This window comes from Plectropomus leopardus, chromosome 21 (assembly GCF_026936395.1).
Source record: "Plectropomus leopardus strain MGB_pleo_1.0 chromosome 21, ASM2693639v1, whole genome shotgun sequence".
Classification (NCBI taxonomy): Eukaryota; Metazoa; Chordata; class Actinopteri; order Perciformes; family Serranidae; genus Plectropomus; species Plectropomus leopardus.
In genome coordinates this window covers 6,156,345-6,170,527 of record NC_142196.1, presented here as the reverse complement: position 1 = coordinate 6,170,527, position 14,183 = coordinate 6,156,345, and the positions used below count along the sequence as shown (strand labels likewise).

Below are 14,183 nucleotides of genomic sequence, written 5' to 3'. Positions count from 1 at the left end.
GCTCATGTTTCTTAGGGTCAAATTAGCTTGTGAAAGGCATCTGAACATAGCACAAGAAAACTGATGATGATCCAGGTTTCAAAGGGTTAATACTCATTTGGTGCTCTAATGAGTATTTCGGTGACAGGATGGTGTATGAGGGATTGAGAAAAAATACAAAATTGTGTGTGTGTGTGTGTGTGCGCACTGTAATAAAGTCTGATGCCATAGAGAAATAAGATACATCAGGTTTTGAATATACACACACTGCCTGTTTGTAGGGTCAGTTCATTGTTATTTTGAGTCTTCCATTTGATTTGCTGACAACAGAAAAATTGGAATAACAACAGCCTTATCCTTTGATAAAATAGAAAAAATAAAAAGTATTCCACATCAGTCACAGACTTGTGGCTATAGTTTGACAACTTGTGCCTACACTATACAGCATGTGTCCACTCTCACCTCTGAGGCACACTCCTGCAGGGTGCCCACCACAGGAATAAGCATGTTCTCATGTGGAGACTTGAGCAGGCGTCCCAGCAGAGGGATACCCCCGGCCCTCCGGATGGCCTCCTTGTTCTTGGTACTCTTGCTGCAGCTCCACAGCGCCAGAGCCCCACAGCGCGCCACCTCAACATCCTTCTCCTGTTTTGCAGTCAGGTTGGCTAAATTAGGGACACAGTCCAGCAGCTTTACCTAAGCAGAAAAAAACAAGGGACCCAGACTTAAATGATGATAAACACAAACATAAAAATGTGTGCAAACAAACAGTCAGACTACACGTGTTTAACCCAGAAAACTTCCACACACACATTTACACAAACTCAGTGAACTTGACATAAATTCAAGGACTGAAAAGTTTGCTTGCAGCGTTGGAGTGATAATGGATGGCTCCAGATGGGAATAGCAAGTTGTTGGCTGTGATTAAGGGTGTAATTAAAATTCTATTACCATTGGGTCTGTGAGGATGAAAAAGCCAGAGATGCTAGGAGTGGAAAACTGTCAGGATAGATGTTGATGTTAGGCCTGAAAAGCCCAGTGCGACGGTTTATGGCCATCATTCAGTGTTCTAATCCATAGTTCCTGGCCAGTGAGACAGAGCAGGCAAAGCTATTACACACAGCACAGTTCAAAGGTGGTCTCATAGCATAGCGTGAAATTAATCTGCCTCCGTGAGTGACTTGCACATGAGAACATCCGATTTGGGGCTGAGGAAAATATACAAGGCATGGAGGCTTTAATCACAGGTCCCTCTGTCAACAAACATGAATGCAGGTCAGAGGATGTAGGGGACATTCTATCTGTTTCACCACAGCACCCACTCTGCTGTTTTCAAAGACTGGGTGAAAAAGGATGGATGGGCCGATATCTGGCATTTGAGTACAGTGTGAAAAGGGCAGGAAAGGGTGATTGATTCACTGTGCATCAAAGCGCACCTCAGCAAAGTCTGGATTTGTGTTTTACACTTTTAATAAAATAAAATTGGTAAAATGTGAATCACATCGCAATAAGGCCCCATCCTGTTTTTCCGGGATTCCAAGGTGTCTGTGGTTTAGTACAAAACAGTTTGTACTAAATCACACACCAGCTGACACACGTGAAAAAACAGACAAATGATTGAAAGGAAAATCTTCCACTGTAAGACGAAATACTTTTTCATTGACACTAATACAGAGAGATAAAGTTCTGGGGCCTCATAACAGAAAAAAATATCCTGTCTTAAGTTTTAAAGATTGGAAAAATCCAGTCTTCCTAATACAGAAGCAATTCTCATGACTGTGTCCTCTCCTATTTTAGACTTCCTATCTTATCTTTACTTAGAGGTCAAGTGTGTAGAATTTCTGCAGATATAGTGGCAGGAATGGAATAAAATATAATAAGTATGTTGTGTTTAGTGTATAATCACCTGAAAATAAGTATCTTTTTACCTTAGAACAATTACGTTTTATCTACTCAGGGGCAGATCCTTGTTTGTGGAGATCATCATGTTGCACCTCCATGTTTCTAGAGGAGCCCAGACTGGACAATCTTAAAACACAATCTTAACTATTGAATAGCCCTAACACTGATAGGGCGATTAATGTTTTTTGCATCGATCACTGTAGTTAGAAGCCCCTCTGCTACAGGAGTGTTGGAAAAACACTGATTTTTTTTATGTGAAATTGCTCAATTCAAAAGGTCTGTTTGTTTTGGAAAGGGAGAGACCTCTGCGGATAATGCATCTCCCAGTAAAAACTTCCTGATCAATGGACACTGAAAGAATTGTGACTCAGAGAAGTTTTAGCTGGTTACAATCTTCGATGCTCAATGCTAGATGCCTCTCAATCCCCCTAAATGGTACACACTTTTCCATTCAGAAATCCTAACTGAAACTAACAGTAAATTGGATTCTTCAATCAATGCTCACGCCGGTTTATTTGTTAAGAATTTATGCTACTCTGGATGGAAAAGTAATTATATCACTGGCTGCAAATTTGCTATTATGGCCAAAAGAAAGATGTTCAATTTTAGGGACAAGGAGTCGGATATACCGATTGTGTCATTGGACAGAGGAAACCTCACCTTTTTTGAAAGGTTAGAAAGGTTAGCTATATTGAGGGCTCATTATACGGCTTGAATAGCTTTTCAGTTATTATATTCATGTTCATGTTCTTCGCCATTATTCTTGTCATTGCCATGTAGAGCTAACAACAGTTCTGAACCATTTTTGTCAGGTATTTTAAACTTAGGGCAGGGTTTATGCAATCCTTACTTATGACTCCTAATTGAGAAATCCTTGAGTTTAGGGACAGTTCTGTAGTGACTGAATTCTTACTCTAAAATAACAAGGGATTTTTTTCTAAAATGCTGTTAGAAAACATGTTATACTGTAATACTAAAAAATCCTATCACCCTATACTGCAATAAGATAGGATTTCAGTTTCTGTAATAAGGTCTGCAGTTTTCTCTCCTGCTCCTCTTCACATTGGCATTACCAAGATGTCTTAATCCTTTTTTTTGTTACACTAATCTGAATGTACATAGGTCTGTGATTATGCTCACCAGTTTTTTGATGCCGCCATACTGTCTGACGGTTCTCCTTGCTCTGTGAAACCTAGCCACATTAGCGATGGTCTCAGCAGCTAAGGCCTTCAGGTCCTTGACTGGTGAATCCAGAATCTTCACAATACTTTGCAAGCCTCCCATGTCAACAATGGCTCGACGGATCTGCACGTTGTGACTTATCTTTCGCAGGATTTTCAGAGATCCAATCTAAAAAAAAAAGACACATGCAATAAACCTTTACGCTCAGAAAGATATTTAAAAAATGTATTTTATGGAAAAGGAACTGTTATGTCTATGCCAACATGAGGTCTCCATCTGTACTTAGAGTACATACAGTGATATCTAGTAGCCAAACATTTACTCGAATTTCCACTACAAATAGACAGGACAAAAAGCTCTCATAAAATCAGGTTAAAAAGCACCCACAAGTCATTAGGCCCACTGGAGAATAATTGCTACCCCGTGTCTTTAAAGGCACGCTCTTTACCCAGCAGTAGTGTTTCTGTAACTAAAACACAGGCTGGCACACACGGCCGGCTCTGTTTATGCCTGCAGGCCATCCAGGTCCAGCTTTGGCACAGCTACTCACTTTGCATCTGACTTCATCTGTATCCAGCAAGTTAATGAGGACTTCAAGGCCACCTACATCCCGGATGGCCAGTTGGCACGTCTCCTGCATCAAATTAAAGTCCATCATGGCGCACAGAGTGAGCACAGTGGCTGTCTGGTCACCTCCCTGAAATAATAATGCCAAACATAAATGAAAAAGGGGGGGACAAAAAGGAAGAGAAAATTAAACATTAAGCAGACATTTGGAAGAGGGTGGAGGACACAGACCTCCCTCCATCTCCTCACCCTTCCTCTCCCTCTGTTGTTTCCCCCCAAAAATACCGCTCCTGCTGAGTTTGTTTTGTTTATGCCTGGTGTTCAGTTTTGTGCTGGTAAACACTGATGGAAAGAAATGATTTGCTAACAGAGCACCGAGCTCAGACAGCAGCACCAGGCTCAGAACCGTGAGACATTGCCCCCTTAGATGAAAAAGAACACTATTAATGCTAAATGATGAGCTAGCATTTCAAAAGCAGGATATGTTTTGACAGTTGCTATACACACATATCATTTCAGACCTGCACCCCAGTGATTAGCAACTTAGTAGCTACAACACCATGAAGTCAACAAGTGCTTTGTGGGGGGAAAATCTGGTCCTTGATTTAAATTCAAGCTCTGAAACACACACGGGGCAGACAACTGAATTTTACTGCCACTTAACTGCAATAAAATGCCAACTAGAAAAAAAAATATATATATACAAATGAAAAAGTGGGCATGTGTGGTCAAATCCTGACATGTGCAGCAGTGGAGAATCTTGACTCTATTTTACTCTTTTCCAGAGGGGTGGAGTTGATGTCTTTGGACTCGACTTGGCAAAATCAAAAACGACTTGCAACCCAACTTGGATTTTAACGCCAGTGACTGGTGACTTCACTTGGCTTTGAGCCCTTTGACATAAAAATACTTGATTTCCTCCCGCAAGCCTACAGATGGAAACATATGATATTGAAAAAGTGTGCCATCAATCAATATATTTCCCTTCATTTCCTGAGTCAACTAAGTGTTTACTCTCAGCAAGTTGACACTGAACTCCCCAGAGCCACTTTGTTTGAACCAATCCAACAGCATCCAGTCAAGTTGCAGGAGAGAACCACAAAGAACTAACTTTTTGTACTAAGCGCCAGTTGGAAAAAAATTATATATATATAATATATACATTTGCTTACAAAATCATGAAGTGGTCAACAAAAAACAGATAGCAGGATGCAAATCGTGGTGGTTGAAAATTACACAATGGAGATGCAACAACTTCCAAAACTCTTGATTTGAGGAAATACAGACACCTGAAATGAGGCATTCATATTTTTTGTATATTATTCTGATGTTTAAATGGAATTCATTTGGTGAAAAGCACATTATGACTTGTTTAGAATTTTAAACGGAAAGTTTAGGACTTAGCCCTTTCAGAACCTTATTATGTTCCAAACACATACAAAAAAAAGTAATGGTGGATTTCTCTTTCAATGCACTCAAAAATTATCGGTAAATTTTCTTTTTTTCATTAGGATGCTTTATGCTGTGTTTTTTTTCTGCCCCATCAAATGAACAAATAATCTCAATGCAGAAATCGCCCCATTAGTAAAAATGACAATATGGTCCTAACAGACAGTTTTTTTCAACAAGAAGTTAGATTATTTATTTTTCATAAATGCTTAACTCATCAATGAGGAAAGTGATGCTCTAAAACACATTGCATATATGTTTTCTAATTATATTTGCCATCATGACTCAAATATCTTCAATTTATTAGATAAGTCTCCTGGAAACAGTAAGTTGAAAACATCCTGAGATGAATATTCTGTGAACATAACCAACAGGATGCATTAAAAGATGTCTGTATCAAAACAGAGCAGTATTTCCCTGTTTTAACTGTATTTCTCAATTTATTTTCACTGACATTCAGATCGACTTTCCATCCCAATAGATTTTTTGGGGAAAAAATGGCATGTAGACTTCCCATCAAATAAATCTGTGCCTTTGGGTGGAGTCAGATGACAGTAATCATAGATGTAGACAACCTAGAAAAGTTATGTCCTTTGGAATGGTTGGGGGATCTAAAAGGATTAATTTGGGTCTTGCCAGCCTTGACTTAACTTGGGACTTACTTGCAAAGACTTGGGACTTCCTCATGATTTGCAAAACAATTACTTGGTCCCACCTCTGCTGTTTTCTCCTAAATTTAGTTTCCAAATACTTGTCTTTTTTCAGATTCCCATCACAATGCATAAATCCACCTAATGTCCCAGCTGTGGATGGATGTTGACAGCATTATGGCACTTAAAATACCAGTCTCAGGGTTGGTGCTTTGAGATGGCTAAAATATCACCCAGACATGCAGCAATGGTGTTTTTATATCACCATATTTAGTCTGTATCATACGCAGTTGCATAACAAACTTTGTTGACATGCAATGGTTTTGATCACAAGGATGAGAAAAAATATGGTAGTCAGATAAAACAGAAGCTCATGGTACGAAAATACAACAGTTAGCTGCTGTAATACTAGACCTGCTACATGGCTTTGATATGTGACACTGAAACTTCCAGTCCAAAATCTCCTGGCAAGTGAACAGTCAAATATTATTTCTTTTCACAGTGGTTTGAATGTGCCACAGATAGAATTCTCATCTGGTGGATTCAAGGTCGCCTCTACCGTTCCAAGCTTCATGAGCCTTTATTAGTTGCACACTTTGCAAACACTTTGAGACGTCAGGACCATCCTAAATAGATTATTTCAACCTAACATAAGAATGTAACATGTTCTGCTATCAGCTACCCATATATGAGCAGAAAATAGCCCATCACTATATAGAAGGCTGGGGGAGTAATCTGTTTCATGCAGCTGTTGGAGCAGCCCATCAGTGCAGGTCTGTACTTGAGTCTCAAGTGGTGTTTGATCATGTCTCCCTCACAAAGCAGCGCTCTGACACAGCAGGATAACGGCCACATGTGTTCTCCATATCATGATGCTAGCCTAAATGTGAACCATTTGCCCATTAACAGCAGTGGATCTACTGCTCCCTTTGTCTCCTCCATTCTCACTCTTCAAAGGATTCGGCAGAGGAGGTTCCTACCTTGTTAAAACAACAAAAAGGCTATGTTTAGGAGTGATTGCTGGGAGAACAGAAAACAGATCATGTGCTTTCAGTTTTGTTAGCTTTGGTCTTGAGGTATTGTCGACATTCTTTAAAACATTGACAACATCTGACAATCTTTTATGATGAAAGATCTTTGACTCTGTGAGCATGATCGGGGCAGATGCTCAAAGTGGAACCAATTCAACCACTATTCAAGCTCTGAACAAGAAATTCAAAAGGTAGTTTAATATCTTTGCACTGGCTTGGTTGGTATGTATTTTTTGTTTGTTTTTTTATAACTTCTATTTTTGTCATTTTTTTATTTTTCAAAGCAAAAATATAACAGGTGAGGTCTGGGCATTACCATATAATAAGTTGAACAAACAACCACAAATGACAAAAGTTACAACATCGGGTTATTGTAAAAATCCCGTTTCTCTCAATAATTATCTCCCTTCTCCTTTCTAAGTCTAAGGGAGAAAGTCATTTTTTCCATCAAGCAAATGGAATTAACAAAAAGAGCAATAGTGGGAGGGGTCCTCTGCAACCAGCACTTTGTAATTGTTTTTTGCTGGCAGCCAAGAAGATCTTCAGAAGGTAGGTATCCCTCTTACTGAGTTCTTTCGGAATAATGCCAAGGACAGAAAGGCGAAAGACAAATCAGTTTTCAAGTCCAAAATCTTTTATATTAAGTGGTCCACTCCCTCCCAAAAAAAAAACCTTAATGTATGGACAAGACCAGAGGACATGTGTATGATCTGCCAAAATCGATCCACACTCCCTCCAGCATGGCTGCTGAGACGAGTTGAATTTAGAATTCTGATTAGGGGTAATAAAGAACCGGATCAAGTTTTTCCAGCAGAAATCTCTCCAAAACAAAGAGTTGGTAGTGGATAACTGTGTTTCCCATACTTGGATCCATTACTCTTGTGATATCTCTATGTTAGCTTCCTTTTCCCAATGCGGTTTAATATAATTAGTTGAATTTGAATTAATTACAGAGAAGCCCTTGTATAATTTTCCTATAGTGCTACCATTATTCCGGTATGTATTGGTTTGTATAGATACTGTTACCAATGACCTGCTGGCCATGCATTTCAATTATCAGTATGTAATACCAATGCTGAGTTAGTTTTCTTTTAATAAATGGGGTATTAGGAAACATAACCTGTGATGACTTTCATTTATTTCTTTAAAAATCAAATGAAATCTTTATGACTCTGCTTCATAAATCCAAGGGAGCAAGTGCCAAAAGCAGTGATGAATGTCTTGGTAAATTTCAACCCATGGAAAACAAGACTAGAGTCTACAGCCAGGATAGTAGCTCTCTGTGGTTGTATTCGGCATGCTAAAATGCAAGGGACCTTGAATATCTATGACAAATTTATCAGCAATCCATCCAAAAGTTAACAAGATAGTTCACTCTGTACCACAAAGATGAAAAGTCAGGGGATCACCAGGGTCATTAGGGGCCCACACTGGAAACCATGAACGACTGTACAATGTTTTATGTCAATTCATCCAATAGATGCCAACCATTTCAATGAAACACTGAAAACAATGATCTGTTAGCGGTGCTAGCAGAAAAGTCAGAAAGTTACCAAAGTCAACAGAATTTATCATCTAGAGACCTTAAATATCTGCAGCAAATTTCGCAGTAATCCATCCAAAAGTTATCAAGATAGGTCACTCTGTACCACGAAGAGGAAGAGTCAGGGAATGACCAGAGTCATTAGGACTCATCCCCTGGAAACCATGAATGACTGTGCAACGTTTTGTGCCACTCCATCTAGTAGATGTCAAGCCATTTCAATGAAAATGGGGAAATGTTGTCAAAAGATTTCACTCCAAAACACAGTCTGCTCTGGGGACTACAGCTGTCTACACAAAATGCCATGACAATCTATCCAATAGTTACAGAGATAGGTAAGTCTGGACCAAAGTCAGACACACCCACAAATTGACACTGCCTTCCATAGAGGTACACACCAAGTGTTGATTAAAAAAAAAAATTAACTGCTAATGGAAAACACTTAACAAACAAGAAGTGAAAACAAACCCTAAATAGTAATACTTACGCAACTACAGTCACCTCTATAAAAACACCTCTAAAAGAATATAAAAGTGCCACTCTGGAGTTTACAGGCTGATTTTCAGGTAGATAATATTCAGGAAGTCAGTGGCAGCTCATCTAGTGATGATTAAAAAGTTGTATTAATGCTTCATCACCTTGTCTGGCAATCATGAAATTACGTAATTAGAAATTGATTTAGAAGAGACTGAGCAGTATGATGAATAAAATTCCATTTATGAGGTGAACTCTTAAAGCTGCTTTATACATTTTGTCTTTTCCTTCACTGCAGGTGTCTCAGCCTGAGATACTAAATAGCTGATGCCTTGACACTACAGACACAGACTACCCTGCCTGAGCCACTCCAGGCCTATAAATCAATAAACTGAACATGTACCAGTGGGGTTAATAGAGCTGTCGATGATACCCTGCTGACCTCAGGTCCTTTTCTCAATACTGTTTTGTTGCATATAGTTTGTGCATGAGTGTGTGTTTTCATGCCAGCAGTGGCAGACGTGCATATAAGTGCTCAGACACATAAGAATGTATGTCTGTAATGCTGGACTGATGACAGGTGGATTCGGGCCACTGCCAGCGTTTCATAGAGCTTAGCGAAGAGAGAAGTATTGGGTCTTGGCAGAGGTCGAGCCATAGAGGATGCATGAGGTTTCATAATTCTCTGCAGTCTGCGGCAGACTTAGAGGGGAGGCTACTAATGACAAGAACAAACTCCTGCTCTATGGGAAAGGTGGTGTCAGGATAGAATGAATGATTGCTGGTTGTTTCTCGCCTCATATTTGACATAGGATCTCCTATAACATTAAACTTGATCACTTAATAGGCCTTTCTATCATAAAATGAGAACAGTGAGCATGCTGAGCAAACGTCTAGTCGGGGATTGGAATTGAAAAGTTGCTTAAGTAAGGAGAATGAAATGATACAATTATTCTTATAAGTTAATTCCACATTGGACATGTTGTAAATGCATTACAGGCACTTAAAATGAAATGTCTTAATTGAGTGCAGCAGTTATTAAAATAAAGCTTTAAAAATGCTCAACTACTTAGAGCATAATTAGCCACAAATACACTTCTGTTGAGAAAATGAGCTGATACTGGCTCTTGTACACTGGAGACAGGATTAGTTTTTAGTGTAGCAATTAGTGGAATGGTTCTCAGGAGAGAAGTGCAGGGCAGTAGTACTGTGACTGCCCAGCAGAGGGGGAGCAACCTTAATGAGGGCTGAACACTTTACCATGTGTGTCAGGGACACAGCTCAGCTTGTTAATCTGCAATACTTTACATTTCAGGTAAACTAAGAGTCACAGCACACATTTTTAAAGCACTGGAGAGGGTTAATCTAATTGTGACATGTTCTAAAAGAAGTCTAGTGAATTATTTTTTGTGACTGTTCAGAAAAAGACATCTGGTCTGTAAAAAGTAATGTTTATTATAACAAGTAAATTATGAAAATGTTTACGGTACTCAATATTGGCATGTTTATCAGTTAACTAGTAACATATTGTGTATCAGACACAATATTTACCTCTGTGAGAATATGAAAATTGTTTTATGTTTAGAAAGCCACCGGCCAAGCTAACTGATAGCAGCTGGAGAATTTTGTCTTTATTTAAACCGAGATCAAATACACAAATGACATTTCGTGGCTTAATTGTTTAACTTACCACATAAGGCTATTCTGTCTTGACTAGTAAAACAAAACTTAAGTCTTTTTAGAAAAGCTTGTTTTAGTTCAGGTTTTCTTAAGGTTTATGTCTGGGGTCAGCACCCCTTACTATCAAAAGAGACATTTTTGCAATCCCCCGCCACAAAAAATATATCTGGAGCTTTATAACGAAGGTACCACAGCCTACATACCCTTTTAAACCTGAGCATATTGACATGATTTCTTTCAAAAACATGTAACAAAGGCAATGAACTTAGGAAACTACCCAAAAATTAGCAAGAAATAAGCAAAAAGTAAAAAAAAAAAAAAAAAAAAGAAAAGAAAAGAAAAGAAAAAAAGAAAAAACTAAAATTGGGGAAAAAAGAAAAATAAATAAATGTAAGTAGTGAAAACAAAAAAGGAAATGACCTGGAAGAAAGTGCTTAAAAATAATAATTTAAATTTTTTTTTTTTGCCATGTTTCCAAAAGAACTCTCACATTTCCCACATTTCTTAGGGTTTGAAAGTTTAAATACTTGTGAAAGGTGTCTGAACGCAGCACAAGAAAAATTACGTCCCTCCAGGTTTCAAAGGGTTAAGTTTAAATCAGCTTAGGAACATAACTTATGTCTAATGAGCAATTTTTTTATATTTTACCACAAGGTGTCCACTCTGTAGTGGGCTATCTAGGACTATTTAGTACTTAAACTTTGAAGTGTTGGCAGTGAAACAAGCAAATCTGTACCCACACTATTAAATTGACTATTTTACTCAGAGCAGCTAGGAGGGAGACTCAGGACTAGCCACCACCACAGAAGTTCAACGCCACAGAAGTTCAACGCCAAAACCTATGATTTTTACAGTTAGGGAATGTAAAAATCACTTTATGTCCACAACAATTATTAATTTGTTCAAAATGTTCAAAAAAAATAATCATTATTCATTTCCATAATATTTTTCGTCAAAGCCAAAGGGGAACCACTGGAGAAGAATAATGAGCTTCATGTGGTTTCAGAGCCGCAGGTTGCCGACCCCTGGCCCACATACAGTACAGAGGCCTAAAGAATACAGCCTATAAAAATATATGCTAATATATAAATAATAACAAAAATGTTTACTTTTACTGTGGCCCTGTTGCATTACAGGCTGGAATAAGGAAGGTGAACTATGTTAAAATTTGTTTTCCGTGTCAGTGTGTTAAAGATATGCCCGTACAAACACACACCTATAACCCCATAGTTGTGAGACTCAAACTGAAATCCTGTATTTTAAATACACAGATTCCCAGTCATAGATGTAGTATAAAAACAAACACATAGAGACTCTAGGCAAACATTCCTACATAAATATCATTAAAACACAAAACAGAACATCCATGTGTCGCTTTATGAATAGTGTTACTTCCTCGAGTACAAACGGCTGTCTATAGCGCAGGGGAAAGGGGGGAGAAAAAAAAAAGATCTCCTCCTAAAATAAAACAGATATTTAACTTGGCTCATGGTAAGTTTCAGCGTCTGATGGTAATGATATTATAAAATGACTACTGGACAAACCCCATAAATAACTGCGCTGTGTGGTTTCCAGACAGATAGAAAGCTGGGACATGTTGGTTGCTGCAGTGCAGCATCTTGTTGAAGCAGGAACACACACACAAACCTAAAGCTCACGCCACAATCCCGCTGAAAGAGTACAAAATATACAAACCAGTGAGGTTTTTTTTTTGTATCTGAATTTGAATCTTTCATATCATTTACATCTTCTTTTTTCCGTTCTGGAACGGAGTTGCAGCCTACTTTCAGAGTGGGAATTTCCTTCCATTATATTCTATTTTGCTAAGCTAAAAATACCAGTTGAACTTTACAGCAGTGTTTTCTATAAAAGATTTACTCGCACCAAACCGCAGAACACAAATCTGTTAGTAATATCAAGAAATCCCATACTGTATCTATAACACATTGAAAAAACATTAACCAATTTCATTTTCTTTAAGCTGAAGTAGCATTTAAGGTACTTTTACCATTTTAATAGACAACGACAGGTATGCAACGTGCAAAAAAACTCATTCATGTCAAAATAAAGTAAACACAGTCTCTTTAAATCCACCCTGTCTGAATGATAGTGTGCAGATAAACAGATAATAGGGACCACTGAGTGAGGTAGGGTAATCTCTGAAGTCAAGTGGTGGTGGAGGTATTCCCAGCCAGTCTGGGTCATTGGCGTTTCTATCTTCTTTTTCCTTCCCTTCCATGTTTTGACACATTAATATTCACCATATGCCCTGTCAGACCTATCACAGGCGCGCTTCATTTTTGTGCTTCTGCGGTGTGGGCAAACAGCGCGTACAGCTGCTGCCGTCAGACAGCTCTTTCCCCTGCGCCTTGGCTCACATGTGCAACCAAACAGGCCTGTGTCAGAAACCAGGAATCCACGAGCTGAGCCAACCACTTCAATAAGCATCTTCCTACGAAGCGCTGCTTAAAATATATATACTTTATTCAATCTGACATCCACTTTTTTTATTGAGTGGCACCATGATATAACTGAGGCAAAACAGACAGGTAGGATTATTTGATTGGAAAATTACATTTTATGCTACCAGCTATCCTCTTGCACCTCCATGACTGAAAAAAAAAATTATTTCCACACGTTGCAATTCAGAGGAGGTTTTTGATATTTGAATACTGACTCAGGACAACATCAAAATTCTTGAACAGATGACAGGAAAGGAGCATGAACTTTACTGTTTCCTGTCAGTTGTGGCCTGCTTTAGCCTGCAATTGCACAGCTCTCTACAAATCGCTATTTTGATTTGAAGGAAACAGCAGTGTGTAAGGTAATGTTCTCATACCTTGAGGTACTTGACCAGTTTCTGGATCTGCCAGTACTCAGGAGGCAGGTCTGTGTTACTCTCTTGACGGCGCTCGGGCTGCTCCTCCTCCTCCTCACTCTCAGATGAACTCTCGCTGAAAGCGTCCACTGGCAGGGATCCTGCCGGGGTCTTTTTGAAAAAAAAAAAAAAAAAAGAGTAGATAACGGTGCACTTTTGACCATGGATAACAATCTACAAAGGTGTGGGAGAGTGTAGACAATACACATCCAGACAAAGGGATGGAATTTAATATCGGGAAATCTCTTTTCCGGCATTTTAAATGGAAAAACAGCTTGGTCATCCCACACAAGGAGACCCATTAACGATTTTGAAATTCAAGTGTCAAGTTTGAACGTTCTCAGAATCTAAGCGGCAGGAAAATACAGATTGGAATAATGTCACGGGAGGACTGGAGTGGTCATCATATACAGACTCTTTGCTCGGCTATTGATACAAACAGAAATGCAGATGGCTTTTTAGAGTTGCTGCGGCCATTTGGATGATGAAATGTATCATGAAAATTGGGCACTGCGGAGCAATGAAATTTGGTACATATTCAAATGGGGCCGCTGAGAGACAGTTCCCATGTACATACAAATAGCATTTCCAGGGGAGCGCATTATCAGAAGGAGCCAGCAGATATGAGGGAGTGTTTTCCAGGAAGCAACGTGATAAACACAGAAGAAGACCTTCAGAAAACTACCAGGCCTACGCGCCGTCCTGGGCGGTGTGCAGCCATGACTGTGATGGACTGAATGCACCCTGGGGTCTTTATTGTATGTACATTGACTGATGAGCAGCAAAGGATGCTATCAGTGAACAGTGGCTAGTGTCAATTTATGATGCTTGCAGTCTGTATATATTGG

The 14,183-nt window shown here is 39.0% G+C and overlaps 1 protein-coding gene across 1 annotated transcript in view; it reads right to left on the bottom strand.

The window, feature by feature from the left end:
• The window catches only part of odad2 (outer dynein arm docking complex subunit 2), a 57,089-nt gene that overhangs the window by 26,368 nt on the left and 16,538 nt on the right, over positions 1–14,183 (bottom strand). Inside the window, exons 11-14 of the mRNA XM_088072341.1 lie at positions 13,297–13,446; positions 3,614–3,760; positions 3,022–3,231; positions 442–675 (exon numbers count right to left, since the gene is read on the bottom strand). Of these exons, the coding sequence (XP_087928467.1) occupies positions 442–675; positions 3,022–3,231; positions 3,614–3,760; positions 13,297–13,446 (741 nt within the window). The remainder of the gene's footprint in view (positions 1–441; positions 676–3,021; positions 3,232–3,613; positions 3,761–13,296; positions 13,447–14,183) is intronic.